Source organism: Elephas maximus, chromosome 6 (assembly GCF_024166365.1).
Source record: "Elephas maximus indicus isolate mEleMax1 chromosome 6, mEleMax1 primary haplotype, whole genome shotgun sequence".
In the NCBI taxonomy this organism is placed as follows: Eukaryota; Metazoa; Chordata; class Mammalia; order Proboscidea; family Elephantidae; genus Elephas; species Elephas maximus.
In genome coordinates this window covers 129,565,464-129,579,598 of record NC_064824.1, presented here as the reverse complement: position 1 = coordinate 129,579,598, position 14,135 = coordinate 129,565,464, and the positions used below count along the sequence as shown (strand labels likewise).

The following is a 14,135-nucleotide window of genomic DNA, read 5'->3' as shown; positions in this document are numbered from 1 at the left end:
CTGTGGACACTAGATGCCAAGCAATCAGGAAATTACTATCAAAGAAACCCAATCAAAAAACTAGCTCTAAGTGCTTATTCCCTATGAGAGATCCTTAGTCTAATACACTTGCTTTTGGTTGGCTTTTCTCAACCCTATCCCAATTTGTTGGCGTAGCTTTGGGGGTTCCTATTACAGAGAAAAGTGGACACTGAAAATTATAAGCACTGGTTAGAGGCAAGCCTGTTAACTGAACAAACGAATTATAATTTCGAGAACATTTTTACTGTTGTGCTAAAATAACTGGTCTATAACTAATGACCCTTCCCAGATCTTTAAAAGTTTAGTGACGTTCCACTCGATGAATAAAGGCATGAATGTTACAGTAATATAACATCCAATATTCAACTCCTGTGTCTTCACTTCTGACAAGTCAAACATAACAAGAAGGTACGATCACTGACCTCTATATAGCTATATGGAAACCCTGATGGCGTAATGGTTGAGAGCTATGGCTGCCAACCAAAAGGTCGGCAGTTCCAATCCACCAGGTGCTCCTTGGCAAGTCTATGGGCAGTTCTACTGTGTCCTACAGGGTTGCTATGAGTCGGAATCGACTCGACAGCAACAGGTTTTTGTTTTATATAGCTATATTTTAAAAAATCTATATTCAAAAAACACTTTGGTGGGAAACATTTAATGAGGCCTCCCCATGAACCATCTCTGGGTGGGGTGGGGATAGAAAAAAACCAACATGGCCTCATCCCAGAGCCATTCTCAGTCTCTGCTTTCAGTGTAGAAGGCAAGTCTTTGTGGTGGTGTGACTGCTGTCCAGTCGCCCTGACTCATGGCGACCCCATGTGTAGTTGTGCACAAATAGGGGCAGGATACAAACATCATAATAGAATTATCATGTGCTATGAAAACATGGTACGTGAGCAGTTATTCTAATTGGGATGATGGGAGTCCAATTCATGGAGTTTGGGCAGGAGGAATGACATTTAGCTTGAGCATTTTAACTTGAACGCATTTAAAATTATCAAACCCACAGGTAGAAACGTGTTAAAAGGCGCCTGTGGTATCACATCAATTACAACTTAATCCAAGGGGCTCAGGTACCGCGTCGTCTTGCCGGCTGGTCAGGTCAACGTACTCCCAGGACCAGAGGGGGTCACTGCTCAGGTACTGCGTCTTGCCGGCTGGTCAGGTCAACGTACTCCCAAGACCAGAGGGGGTCACTGCTCAGGTACCGCGTCGTCTTGCCGGCTGGTCAGGTCAACGTACTCCCAAGACCAGAGGGCATCACTTGGCTCACTTATAGGCATGTGTCGAAGCCTTCAGGTTTGGATTCAGATTAGAAAGTAGATACAAAACTGCACAGGCAGTATGCTCCAAATTTGTTAACTGTATACAAGGAAAAACCCAGAAGGCAATCTCCCCAAAACCTTAATGCTGGGTACCTCTAAGTGGTGGTAATGCAGATGATTTCAAAATTGTGGACATATCTGTATTTGTTTATGTTGTGAATTTTCTCAAGGGACACACTGTATTTATTATTAAATCAGTTTTCCTGATCATATATTTTATTATTATATACATGAGTTCCCGATTGCAAAAGTAATACATATAAACATACACACTGTAAAAACAGAGCAAGATAGAATTATAAAAAACAAGGAGCAAAATCCATGTACCCCACCCCCAAATATAACCTCTGTTAACATCTGGCTATACTTCCTCCCAGATGTTTGCTTTATGCACAAACAAGGCATATATATTACGTTCATAATCAGAAAACTACATATAAAATGCTACATAAAATCAGAATAGGAAGATCCTTTTCTGCTTCCAATTCTCTTTAAAAATACATACCTCAGTGATAGTGAGACACCAGTGACATGTGACTTTGTCCCTTTATTCATGAAACACAAGCACCAGGGAACACCGGACTCTGACAGACACCTGTGAAGGAAGACATGGCAGGAGCCAGGAGTGCATGTGGACAATTGGGCTGGACAGGTGAGCTGTTACAGTGGCCCAGTAAAAGGCACTTTCATGAGAGGAAAAAAAAATGCTGCTGGCAAGAAGGATTTCTCAGTGACCAACCCAAAGACTGAGGACTGAGTGACCAGCTCAATGACAGCTGTTGCCTTACTAATAAGTCATGTGGCCCAGGTACACCTGTTACCACTAGGAGGCAGCAGTGAGCCCAGACTGTGGTGCTGCCTGCAGTGGAATGGAATGGTCTATGTACGATTTGTCCTCATCTTAGGTTTTTTTTTAGGTCTTAAGCTTTTTTAATAAAACATTCTCTAAAGGCCAAGGAATATAAAAGCAAAGCAAGTATGCTGTAAACACCACCCAGACATTGGGGCCTGACGAGCCGAAGCAACTGGGGAAGACAGAAGAGAACATACTGCTCACGTAGCCACATCCTGTTTTTAGAAAGTCACCGTGGCAATGTGCCAGCAGGCCCTGAGGAGGACGCCTCCCCTCTGGCCAAGTCAAACATGGGCCACATCGGGCTGAACGAGGGACGGACCGCATCAGCCTGACGAGTGAACACACAACCTCCTGGTGAAGGTCGCAATCTAAACCTGAGGCTGAGGCCCCTGGGTCGCAGGGAGAGAAAGGATGTGGAAACTGGTCCCTACTTTGAGGGACTGGTATCCTGTCTGTGAAAGAGAACCCAGCCAGGGGAAGGGCGCCACCCAGAAAGCTGGGTTTCAAGACAAGTCACTCTGGCTTTGAAATCTTGACGCACAGGAGCCATGTGACCGTGGTTCAAGGCAGATGTGAGCCATGTGGGAGACAACGGTGTGCTCTGCTTTTGCTCAGAACTATTTAGGAGTTTGGGGGAATGAACAGAATGAGGAATCATTCCACAACGGGGCCATGTTTTCTCAAGATGTTGGGCCACTTCACTGGCCATCGAATCTGTGAAGCCGCTGTCTCCTCATTTCTTCTGGTGAGAGGTGAAACCCATAGGGTGGTGGGTTATTGCTGGTATTTCCTGTGGTGAAAAGGCAAAAGGGAAAATCAAATGCTGCCTATCTGTCATTCTGACATTTATAGGGCATTGGTACCCTAGGATCCCAGGGGGAAAAAATAGCTGTGGTGTCATTATTTTAACACAGAACAGAAATATAACAAACATATTTCAACTTCAGCTGTCAACACTAAATTTCAACATCAAGTAAATATTTTTAGTGTGGTACAGCCCATGATCCTAACTGAACTCATTTTGAGACTTCTTGACAATCCTCCCCCTTTTATTTTCCCTTCCACCCTGCTCCATAACTTTCACCATTTCCCTTCCATAAGGTCTCCAGGGCTTGGGTTTTATTTTGTTTTTTTCTGCCCAGAAATAACTTGTCATCCAACTCTCCTTACTTCCCCACCAAGTATTCTGATTCGTTCCTCTGGATCAGCCTCTGGCTCCTCCCTCTCCCTCCCTGTCACCTGCTGCCTCTTGCATCTCCCAGCCAATAGGAAATGCGCCTGTCTGAGGCACACACGCGGGACTCCTCGGCCCTGAGCAGCAGCAGCTACCATGCTGACCAATATCCGAGCAGGGAGACAACAATGCAGGTGTGATATTTAAAGATCATGTGAGCAACCATGAAAATAATCACTAAGAAGAGTTTCCTGGGCCTGCAAACATACCAAAGATATAGTTTGTGATAATATAAGCATTTCAATCACCACATAAAAAATACCCTGTCAGACACTGTGCTGAACAAAGAAAATAAAGGAAGAAAAATAGTCTGTGGCCTCATGAAACCAGCAACCTAAATCTAATGAAGGGGCTTCAATCTTCTCCGGGGGCAGCCAGGCAGGGCCATCACTGATTGCACTTTCAAGCAGACAGAACAAAAAGGCTGTAACTTTGCACTTTTGTGCCCCTCTAACCCTGCTAATTCTCCCCGAATGGCTTCTCCCATCACCTATGCTGACCAAATGTCTACTCATTCTTCCAATGCCCCATGCAAATCACACTGCCTTTTGACCACCGCAGTTAGAAGAACGTCTTCCCGATTCAAGCTCTTCAGCTGCCAGCACATTCCTGTTCACAGGGCAACAGTTACCACACTGCCAAGTAGGGTGGCCATCTGTGCACACCTCTTCTGACTCTCACCAGGATCATCAGCACCAAGGAAGACCTTCTGACCCTTCCCCATGCTCTCTGGGGCCTGGTGCAGTCCTGGACATGCAGTAGGCATCCAATAAATTTGACTCAACAACACCTACCTGTGATTTCCAAAGTACAGGTTACAGCCACACCACCATATTCAACGCTGCCCATGATGGTTTCAGACATGACTGACTCGGAGCATCAAATACTCTATAATCATGGGCCTGGCTGGGAAGACAGGGCCAACAAGGGGGCTAGAGCCAAGAGGGAAACAACCTGTTCATTTGCCATGAGTAGCACCTTTTCAAAGACATTTAAAGGTTAATGTGTTGATAGGAAAATTGTTAAGACTATGATGAAAACATGTTAGGGAAGGCAGTATAAAATTAAGAGTCAGTCTGCTCAATGTTGTTGTCAGGTGCCGTCGAGTCGGTTCTGACTCATAGTGACCCTATGCACAACAGAACGAAACACTGCCCGGTCCTGAGCCATCCTTATAATCTTGAGCTCATTGTTGCAGCCACTGTGTCAATCCACCTCGTTGAGGGTCCTCCTCTTTTCTGCTGACCCTGTACTCTGCCGAGCATGATGTCCTTCTCCAGGGACTGATCCCTCCTGACAACATGTCCAAAGTATGTAAGACGCAGTCTTGCCAACCTTGCTTCTAACAAGCATTCTGACTGTACTTCTTCTAAGACAGATTTGTTTGTTCTTTTGGCAGTCCATGGTATATTCAAGATTCTTCGCCAACACCACAATTCAAAGGCATCAACTCTTCTTCGGTCTTCCTTATTCACCGTCCAGCTTTCACATGCATATGATGAGACTGAAAATACCATGGCTTGGTCAGGCGCACCTTAGTCTTCAGGGTGACATCTTTGCTTTCAGCACTTTGAAGAGGTCCTTTGCAGCAGATTTGCCCAATGCAACGCGTCTTTTGATTTCTTGACTGCTGCTTCCATGGCTGTTGATTGTGGATCCAAATAAAATGAAATCTTTGACAACTTCAATCTTTTCTCTGTTTATCATGACGTTGCTCATTGGTCCAGTTGTGAGGATTTTTGTTTTCTTTATGTTGAGGTGTAACCCATACTAAAGGCTGTGGTCTTTGATCTTCATTAGTAAATGCTTCAAGTCCTCTTTACTTTCAGCAAGCAAGGTTGTGTCATCTGTGTAACACAGGTTGTTAATGAGTCTTCCTCCAATCTTGATGCCCCGTTCTTCTTCATATAGTCCAGCTTCTCGTATTATTTGTTCAGCATACAGATTGAATAGGTATGGTGAAAGAATACAACCCTGACGCACACCTTTCCTGACTTTAAACCAATAGGTATCCCCTTGTTCTGTCTGAACAACTGCCTCTTGATCTATGTAAAGGTTCCTCATGAGCACAATTAAGTGCTCTGGAATTCCCATTCTTCGCAGTGTTATCATAGTTTGTTATGATCCACATAGTCAAATGCCTTTGCATAATCAATAAAACACAGGTAAACATCCTTCTGGTATTCCCTGTTTTCAGCCAGGATCCATCTGACATCAGCGATGATATCCCTCGTTCCACGTCCTCTTCTGAAACCGGCCTGAATTTCTGGCAGTTCCCTGTCGATATACTGCTACAGCCGTTTTTGAATGATCTTCAGCAAAATTTTGCTTGTGTGTGATATTAATGATTTTGTTCTATAATTTCCACATTCGGTTGGATCACCTTTCTTGAGAATGGCCATAAATATGGATCTCTTCCAATCAGTTGGCCAGGAAGCTCTCTTCCATATTTCTTGGCATAGACGAGTGTACACCTCCACGGCTGCATCTGTTTGTTGAAACATCTCAATTGATACTCCATCAATTCCTGGAGCCTTGTTTTTCGCCAATGCCTTCAGAGCAGCTTGGACTTCTTCCTTCAGTACCATCGGTTCCTGAACATATGCCACCTCCTGAAATGGTTGAATATCGACTAATTCTTTTTGGTATAGTAACTCTGTGTATTCCTTCCATCTTCTTTTGATGCTTCCTGCATCATTTAATATTTTCGCCATGGAATCCTTCACTATTGCAACTCGAAGCTTGAATTTTTTCTTCAGTTCTTGCAGCTTGAGAAATGCTAAGTGTGTTCTTCCCTTTTGGTTTTCCATCTCCAGCTCTTTGCACATGTCATTATAATACTTTGTCTTCTCGAGAGGCCCTTTGAAATCTTCTGTTCAGTTCTTTTACTTCATGAATTCTTCCTTTTGCTTTAGGTGCTCGACGCTCAAGAGCAAGTTTCAGAGTCTCCTCTGACATCCATCTTGGTCTTTTCTTTCTTTCCTGTCTTTTCAGTGACCTCTTGCCTTCTTCATGGATGATGTCATTCCATAACTCGTCTGGTCTTCGGTCACTATGCAATTGGAATTTTAGTTGTCAGACAATGAGAAATTAAAAGAAGATGGTCAAAGGGTGACACTCTTTTCATGTTTTTGCCACCTCACTGTAGTGAAGACCCCAAGGCTTACACATATCTGGTTCTCCTTTCCCTTTGGGACTATGGGAGAATTACAGCTTCCAGAGCCCTTGCAGCCTGTTCCAGCCAGTAACCCTGAAGTGAACGCTGGAGATCTAGCCCCACGCTCACTCCTGCTAGCTAAACTTCTACCTGAAGGTGCTTTAAAGAGTGAAGTATGTGTCAATTTGTCAACTTTCATTAAAGATGCTATTCAAACATATTATACACGTATAAAAGGCTGTAACTATAAAGATTTTTCTCTTGGTTCAAAATGATAGAAGCTTTGAAATAATAAACTCATAAATCAGATGACCATGAGGTTATTGCTTAAAACTGTTTCATACACTGCTATCCAAATCATACACTGCTATCCAAATCCTACTTTTAATAGTGTCTTTTAACAACAGCTCTTCTTAATTGCACTTGTGAGTGCCAGCCTGCATCTGACACCCACTCCAGATGGGCAGGGAGCTGTCAGAACTGGCCGTGAGCAGAGTTAAGAGCAAGCTCAATGTGGCATACTGACTATGGGCCAGGGCACGAGTCCATGATGTTCAGAGTGTTCAGAGTCCCAAAGGCAATCACAGTGTCCTCTGGGGTTTTCATCAGTTTTTTCCTTAAAAGAAAAAGCCTGAGAATTAACGTTTCTGTGAAGGTGAGTGCAGGGAAGACTCAGCTGGTGAAGGTTCTTGAGCTCTAGCTCTTCAAATGAGCAGCCAGCATACATGTTCTTTGGACTCATTCAAGGGCAGCTGAGGAGAACCAGGGCTGAGGCGACAGAAGGAATGCCACATGGTGAAGGGGAAAAATCACGTCAAGTGAGGAACAAAAACTACTCTATTGCCTTATTTCACTTAGCTTTTAACTTACTCTTATAACCCCAATTTTGTAGATGAGAAAACTGAGGCTCAGAAAGTGTTAGAGCCACATCTAAGGTTACAAAGGTAGCCACGAGGGGAGGCAACCTTGAACCTAGTCTTCTTACTGCAATGCTGGTTCTCCTCCCACTTTTTGCACAAGCTCACGTTGCCATCATTTCTAACACACTGAATATATTAAACATAACACTGTCATAATCCCCCACCCTCTCGCAAAACCTGGGGTGTCCTTTTTCTTCATGGATAAGTGGGAAACTCTGCTATTTGCAAAGAGAAAAATCAGAAGGTCCAAACCAGGCCCTCAAAACTATAGAACTGCTAACGCCAAAGACAAGACTACAAAGTTCCAACGTGGATTTAATTTCCACCTGCTACCAGAGTGGTACGGCTTTCTATGACCAACAAAAGGGCCTTGGGTATAACAAGGACAACCACCACCACCAGAAGCCTGATGTCTAACCAGGCCTGGTTTTATGGGCATTTTAAATCCGATAGTATCAACGCACCTACTGACTGAAGAATGACTTAATTGCTTCATTGCAGGCTCTGAACACTGTTCTTTATCCCAGTAGACAAAGCTTCTTGAAAGTTTTCAACTTTAAATTCACCTTTGGTATTCCAAAAACAATTACCAAGTTGATATCAGTACCCTCCTCCAGTTAACACCCAGTGCCACCCGGGGACCGGGCTTCTGCTGCTCCACTCACTCGATCCCCAGCCCTTCTACTCATTCTTAAAATGATTTCTACATTTTCCACTTGTGTGAAACAAGATCTACCACTTCTCTCCATGACCTCCAGGATCCCCTGCAGGTATTTCTCAAAAGGGCTTAGCCTTTGAGAAATGTATTTTCAATATGTATTCACGTCTGCTAAGCACGTGGAAAAGGATCCACAGAGTCCTCCGCTGGGTCGTATGAGAAGAGGTGCCCAGTGGTGTCACGGACAACGTGTTGTTAGGGGAATTGGGAGCTGGAATCCTAGCTGTCTGAAACTAGCGGGGACACCCTAGATCAGTCTCTCTCTGAGGTTCTTGTTGATTCACACTGTGAGGGGAGGCTGATGAACGAGGGGATCACGTGCACCCCTTCCAGATTCTGGAGTTCGATGATCTGTGCTTTTAGAGGAGATGATGCACCTCCAGTGCTCAGGTGAGTGCCAGGCCTGCGGTAAACACAACAAGCACTGCTGTTGTGATTTTCGTCTCTAGCACGGAGAGCATGTGTTAAGTGTCTACTTGTTAGTACCACTGTTATGCACTAAATTGTGTCCCCAAAGATATGTTAGATTCCTGACCCCTGTATCTGTGGATGTGATCTCATTTGGAAATAATAGTTTGCTTTGTTATGTCGATGAGGCCATTATCAGTGCAGGTTGGGTGTGTCCTAAACCTAATTGCTTCTAAGTGATAAAAAAAAGTGGCAGCACAGACAGACAGGCCAGCACAAATGGGGACGACCCCGCTATCTGATGACCAGGGAGGCAGATGAATCTACAAGCCCAGAACTCCAAGAATTGAAGGCTACTAAAACAAACAAATGAAAAAAAACCTGTTGCCATCAAGTGGATTCCGACTTATAGTGGTCATTATGAAGTCTATTAGACATTTGAAAAGGAGCCCTGGTGGCACAGTGGTTAAGCACTTGGCTGCTAACCGAGAGGTCTGCAGTTCGAACCCATCAGCTGCGCCACGGAAGAAAGATGTGGCAGTCTGCTTCTGTGAAGATTTACAGCCTTGGAAATTCTATGGGGCAGTTCTACTCTGTCCGATTGGGTGGCTGAGTCAGAACGGACTCAATGGCATTGGGTGGATGAGTAGAAGTTGAAATAGACAAGGACCTCTCCCTAGAGGCACACCCTGGGCTTGGACTTCTAGCTTTCAGAAGAGTCGCTCTTTAACGTCGCCCACTTGTGGTACTTCTGTTAAAAGTGGTGCCAAGAAACTAAGACAATTGTTAACCAATATTAGTTAATTCGTTAATGTTAACTAACATATATACTAATATGAGATACATAAAAATAAGACAAAAACAGTGACTTCTTAAAGGACAGAGCCCAAGTCTGCCTGAAGACCACTGACCAGTGTTCTGTACCAACTGTGGGGTTGCTCCTTAACTAAATATGTGCCTCCTGAGAAATAGAATAGAATAAAGGTAATTAACCTTCGTTTAGCAGCATACTTCCACAACATGCTAGAGTTTTTCAGTCACTGGGAAAGTTGGCGTGCTCGGCCAAGACCTTCTTTTTTCCACTTAGTTAAATCAGGCAGTGAACATGTGCCTGCCTGGGTGAGACAACCCTGTCTGATGAACTTGGTACAGAATATGAGTTATTTATAAGCCTTGCCTATGTATTCCTATAAATGGAGGTCAGCCCTCAATTTCACTCAAAGAAAACAGTGAGTATGCTTCAAAGAACCTCAGTCTAAGCTGATTTAGCTCAATTACAGCACCGGTAGTGAGATCAGATTTATTGATTTGTGGTTCCTGATGGAATTTTTTTCAGTTCTCTACCTTTATGTATAATTCAGTAACCTCTGCATTTTACATCTACAGGAGAGGCAATTTCATCCAGATAAGAACGGTTACAAAGAGCGCCAAGAGTTGGCGGCCATTTTCCCTACTGTTCACCATATCCTGTAAACTGAGATGTTTGATTTGCTAGTATTCATAGATGAGCCCTCTATACCATCCAGTGAAATTATATGAAGGGGAAATCATGGGAGGGCATGATGGCTTTCCCTTAAATTAAGGCGCGAAAGAGGCAATCACTTTTCTTCTTTTTTTTAAACCAGAAATAAATCACCAGGGTTCTCTGGGCTTTCTACTGTCATACAAGGGAAGCAGCATGGGAGCTATCTTCTCGCTTTCAAGAATGTTACTTTATTAGAGTTCCATGAATTGCAAAGCTTCCAAAAGGTCTCCTGAAAGAATGCTTGCTAAGTCTTCTCATTTACTGACAAAGACCAAAAAAAGGCCTGCCAGAAACCCCAGGTCCAACAATTTACCAAGACATTCTTTGAAAAGGGGATGGGGGATGTGCTTAAGGACAGTAAGATCACTTTACTCGTTGAGTCACTAATTACAAGGTGACATCAATCCATTTCCCTTTTTAATAACATCTTTAAATTCACTTAAAATGTCATAACTTTCATACAAATGGATGTTTCATTACGGTTTACGAGAAAGATAACATTTAGATGCAACTTGAGCCGAGAAAACATTCACATTTCTATCTCCTCAACCAATCAAGTCAACAACAGTGGGGATTTCTTCATTTTTAAATAACACCTGGAACCTCAAAATGAGAGGCTGTGAAATGGACATCACCTCCATTTACCTGCTGAATTTTTCTCCTCCCTCCAGTTGGCTAATTTGGGGGGACATTTAACGGGCATGTAACTTACCTAAAATCAATCAGCTACGATCCAGTTAGCAATGTGAGTAACCTAAAATACTGGGCTCACTATGTCAGGCAGTTTGAGTCCACCCGGAGGCACCTCAGAAGAAAGGCTTAGTGATCTACTGAAAAATCCCGACATTGAAAAGCTTATGGAGTAAGTTCTATTCTGACCCACAAGAGGTCACTATTAGTCAGAATCGACTCAATGGCAACTGGACTGGATGTCAGCGCTGGTGTTTTTTTGCAACACAGACAACAGTAGGGTCTGATCTCTAGAGCTTCTAAAAAGAGAAAGTCAAGGGGAAACAAGGAACTTTTTGCTGGGCAACTGCTACATACCCACCCTACTTTCACCTACTTACCAACCCCCACCACCCCTGGCATTTTGTTTGAAGCATACAACTCGATTAATTTTCATGAATTGAGTAAGTGTGACCAATATCCAGAAGATACAGAATATTTCCAGCACCCATAAGCCCCTGCACCACGCGCCCCCCACCCCAGCCCAAGAACTACCCACTCTCCTGACTTCAAACAGCATAGACTGAAGTCGTCGGAATTTCAAACTGTGCACGAGCAACTGGCAATTTGTCAAAATTAAGAAACCAACCCTGGTACACTACTATTAGCTAAATTCCAGACTTCATTTTAATTTCACCAGTTTTTCCACTAATTCCTCTTTCTGTTTGACGATCCAACCCAAGAGACCACATATTTTGTTGCTATGTCTTCTTGATCTCTTCTGGTCTGGGGCAGCTTCTCAATCTTTTCTTGTTTCCCATGATGGTGACAGTCGTGAGGGGTACTGGCCAGATGTCCTATAGGATGGCCCTCAATTTGTTTCGTGTGACATTTTCTAATTCGGTTTGTTAGACTGGGTTCGGGGAAAGGGGACCACGAGGGGAAGTGCCCTGCTCATCACATCCTATCAGGGGCACATGCCATCAACATGACTCACCACTGATGATGTTAACCTTGAGCACCCGGGGACGTAGTGTTTGCCAGGTGTCTCCACTTTGTTTCAAATGAGAGCTCGGGGAATAAAGCTTTGACCTTTGCCACCATGAGTTACCAGGAGAAACTGGAAGAGGCAGGGGTAGGTGGCTCAAGCACGTCCCTATTTGGGGATGAGTAGCGTATACAGGTCAGGTGGGATAACCTCTGACCTTCGCCGGGCTCCAGGTCCCAGAATTCCGGGTGGTTTTCTAACATTAGTGTGAGCCTGTGAATCCCCAGGAGACTTTCTGTGCCACTTCACCTGGGTGACCTGTTGCAGGTTCAGCATGAGAGAATTTACTGCTTTCATGTTTTCATAGCCTTCCTAGTGGTACCACATACATATTCTTTTCACCATTTTCTTCAAAATGGCACTCTGGAGTTCTTTTCAAAGTCAAAAGTTCTAACTGGATATCTACCCTAGACAAAACTGTAAATTGACAGGACATAATATCCTTTCATACCATACCATATAGCATCTCTTTAATGGCTCATCAGTCACTTAAAGGTTTTTCTCGAGCCTACATGACCTACACGAGGTAATTATGAAAGCAGAAAACAGTCTGAAAATGATACCGTTTGTGATGGTTGCACAATGTGATTAATTGCTGTCACTGAATTGTACATGCAAAAAAATGTTTAACTGACAAATGTGTTGTATGTTTATTTTACAACAATAAAAAAATGATACCTTTAAAAAAAAAAAAAAAACCAGTTTCTGATTTGGCAGGCCTGGAATGGAGCCCAGGCCACTGTATTTTTAAGGAGCTCCCCTGCGATTCTGATGTACACTAGCCTTTGAGAAGCACTGGGGCTACAACTCAGGTTTTTCTTTGAACAGAAAACATCCACTGGGGTTTCAGGCCAGTAGTTTCATCTGCCAGCAGGTGGAGCCAGAGGTCTATGACGCCGAACACGCTACAGAAAACTAGGGCAAATTCCAGTCAACAAAGCATTCCGCATGGTAAGCAGAATTAGGGTTATTTTGAAACAGATGGGCTCTACAGAAGCCACTGCACTGAATATTACGGACTTGTTTATTATCTAGACGATCTGAAACGCGGGGATTATTTGCCAGCATCTAGCAGTTTCTATGTCATAACAGATTTCTTCCAAAGCAGAAGAGACTGACAAGGTGTTAGGATGAATGCAGATACGGATAGAGATATTTTATCCAGTTCTAAATTCAGAATTTATTCTTCCTGTTGTGCATACTATTGTGCACGGGGTTGCTGTGAGTCGGAACCAACTCGAAGGCACCTAACTGCATACTGCCTTGGGTTACTGGGTGCTTTACTGGAATGATCCATACGTAGCCTCTTCCCCACTCAACTCCAAATTAGGAGAGATAAACAGATACAATCTGTGGTAATAAGATGATCAATACTAAAAATGACTTCTTTTAAACCTCATCAAAGTGGTTCTGTTTACTGGTTTGCATTTTCACGTGAACTCCTCAGGCTTGCCCCCAACCTTCCCTTTTCCTTCTGTCCCTTCTTGCACTACCCTAGCCAAATGTTACAAGAGGGGAAGCCAGATAAAGGAGGCTCATGTCACTCATGCTGACTGGCTGATGTCGTGGTCAGGGCGTGGACAGACGTAATAAGGACAGTCAGAGCTTGGTTAAACTTACGGGTTTCTCTGGCCTGGCAGTGGGCTAATCTGCAGAAGCAGGACTTACAGACTAAGTAATCTGTGGGTCCTAGAAATCTGCAAGGGCTTCCAGGGCCAATGGCTCCTTCTGTGGGAATGCTTTTAATTCCTCAGTCTATGACCCAGGGACTTGGCTGCCACCACCATAGGTGACCCAGCTCAGGTGACCATAATGCAGTCTTCGAGGCTGGCGGCTTGACAAGCGGTAGTTTAGCAGGTACTGGCTGTTGTGGCGCTGGGCAGGGACCCAGTGATCTGAGGGAGGAAGAGATGTGCTTCCTGGTGGATGCAGGCTGGGCCAAAGTGGGGGTTCATAACTGCCTGGGACAGCAGCCCCCTCTCCCCATGGGATACAATGCCAATCACACAGCCCACCCTCTGTCATACGCAGTGGTAGATCCTCCACTCAGCAGCAACAAAACCCCCAACACCACTGCTCCTGCACAGATTCTCAAACCCCATGCTCAGAGAATCTTCCAGAGAAGCATTTCCAATGACATTTAGACCTGTTTCGTTTTTTTCTCACTCCCTTCAACTTGAGTTTCAAACCAGAGACACCTCAATTTCTACCTCTGGAAGTGAGGGCCAAAGGTAAGGCTTTCATTGGCTTTTGG

General features: G+C 44.0%; 1 protein-coding gene across 7 annotated transcripts in view; it reads right to left on the bottom strand.

Moving 5' to 3' along the window:
- The window catches only part of RHBDD1 (rhomboid domain containing 1), a 151,345-nt gene that overhangs the window by 10,805 nt on the left and 126,405 nt on the right, over positions 1-14,135 (bottom strand). For 5 of the 7 annotated variants that reach the window (XM_049888361.1, XM_049888358.1, XM_049888360.1 and 2 more), the window contains one exon: positions 735-2,992. The exons of 1 other annotated variant lie outside the window; for it this stretch is intronic. In XM_049888361.1, the coding sequence (XP_049744318.1) occupies positions 2,901-2,992 (92 nt within the window). In that variant the 3' untranslated portion in view covers positions 735-2,900. Of the gene's footprint in view, positions 1-734; positions 2,993-14,135 lie in introns of those variants that run through there. One more of the 7 variants, XR_007517992.1, reaches the window with a different exon arrangement.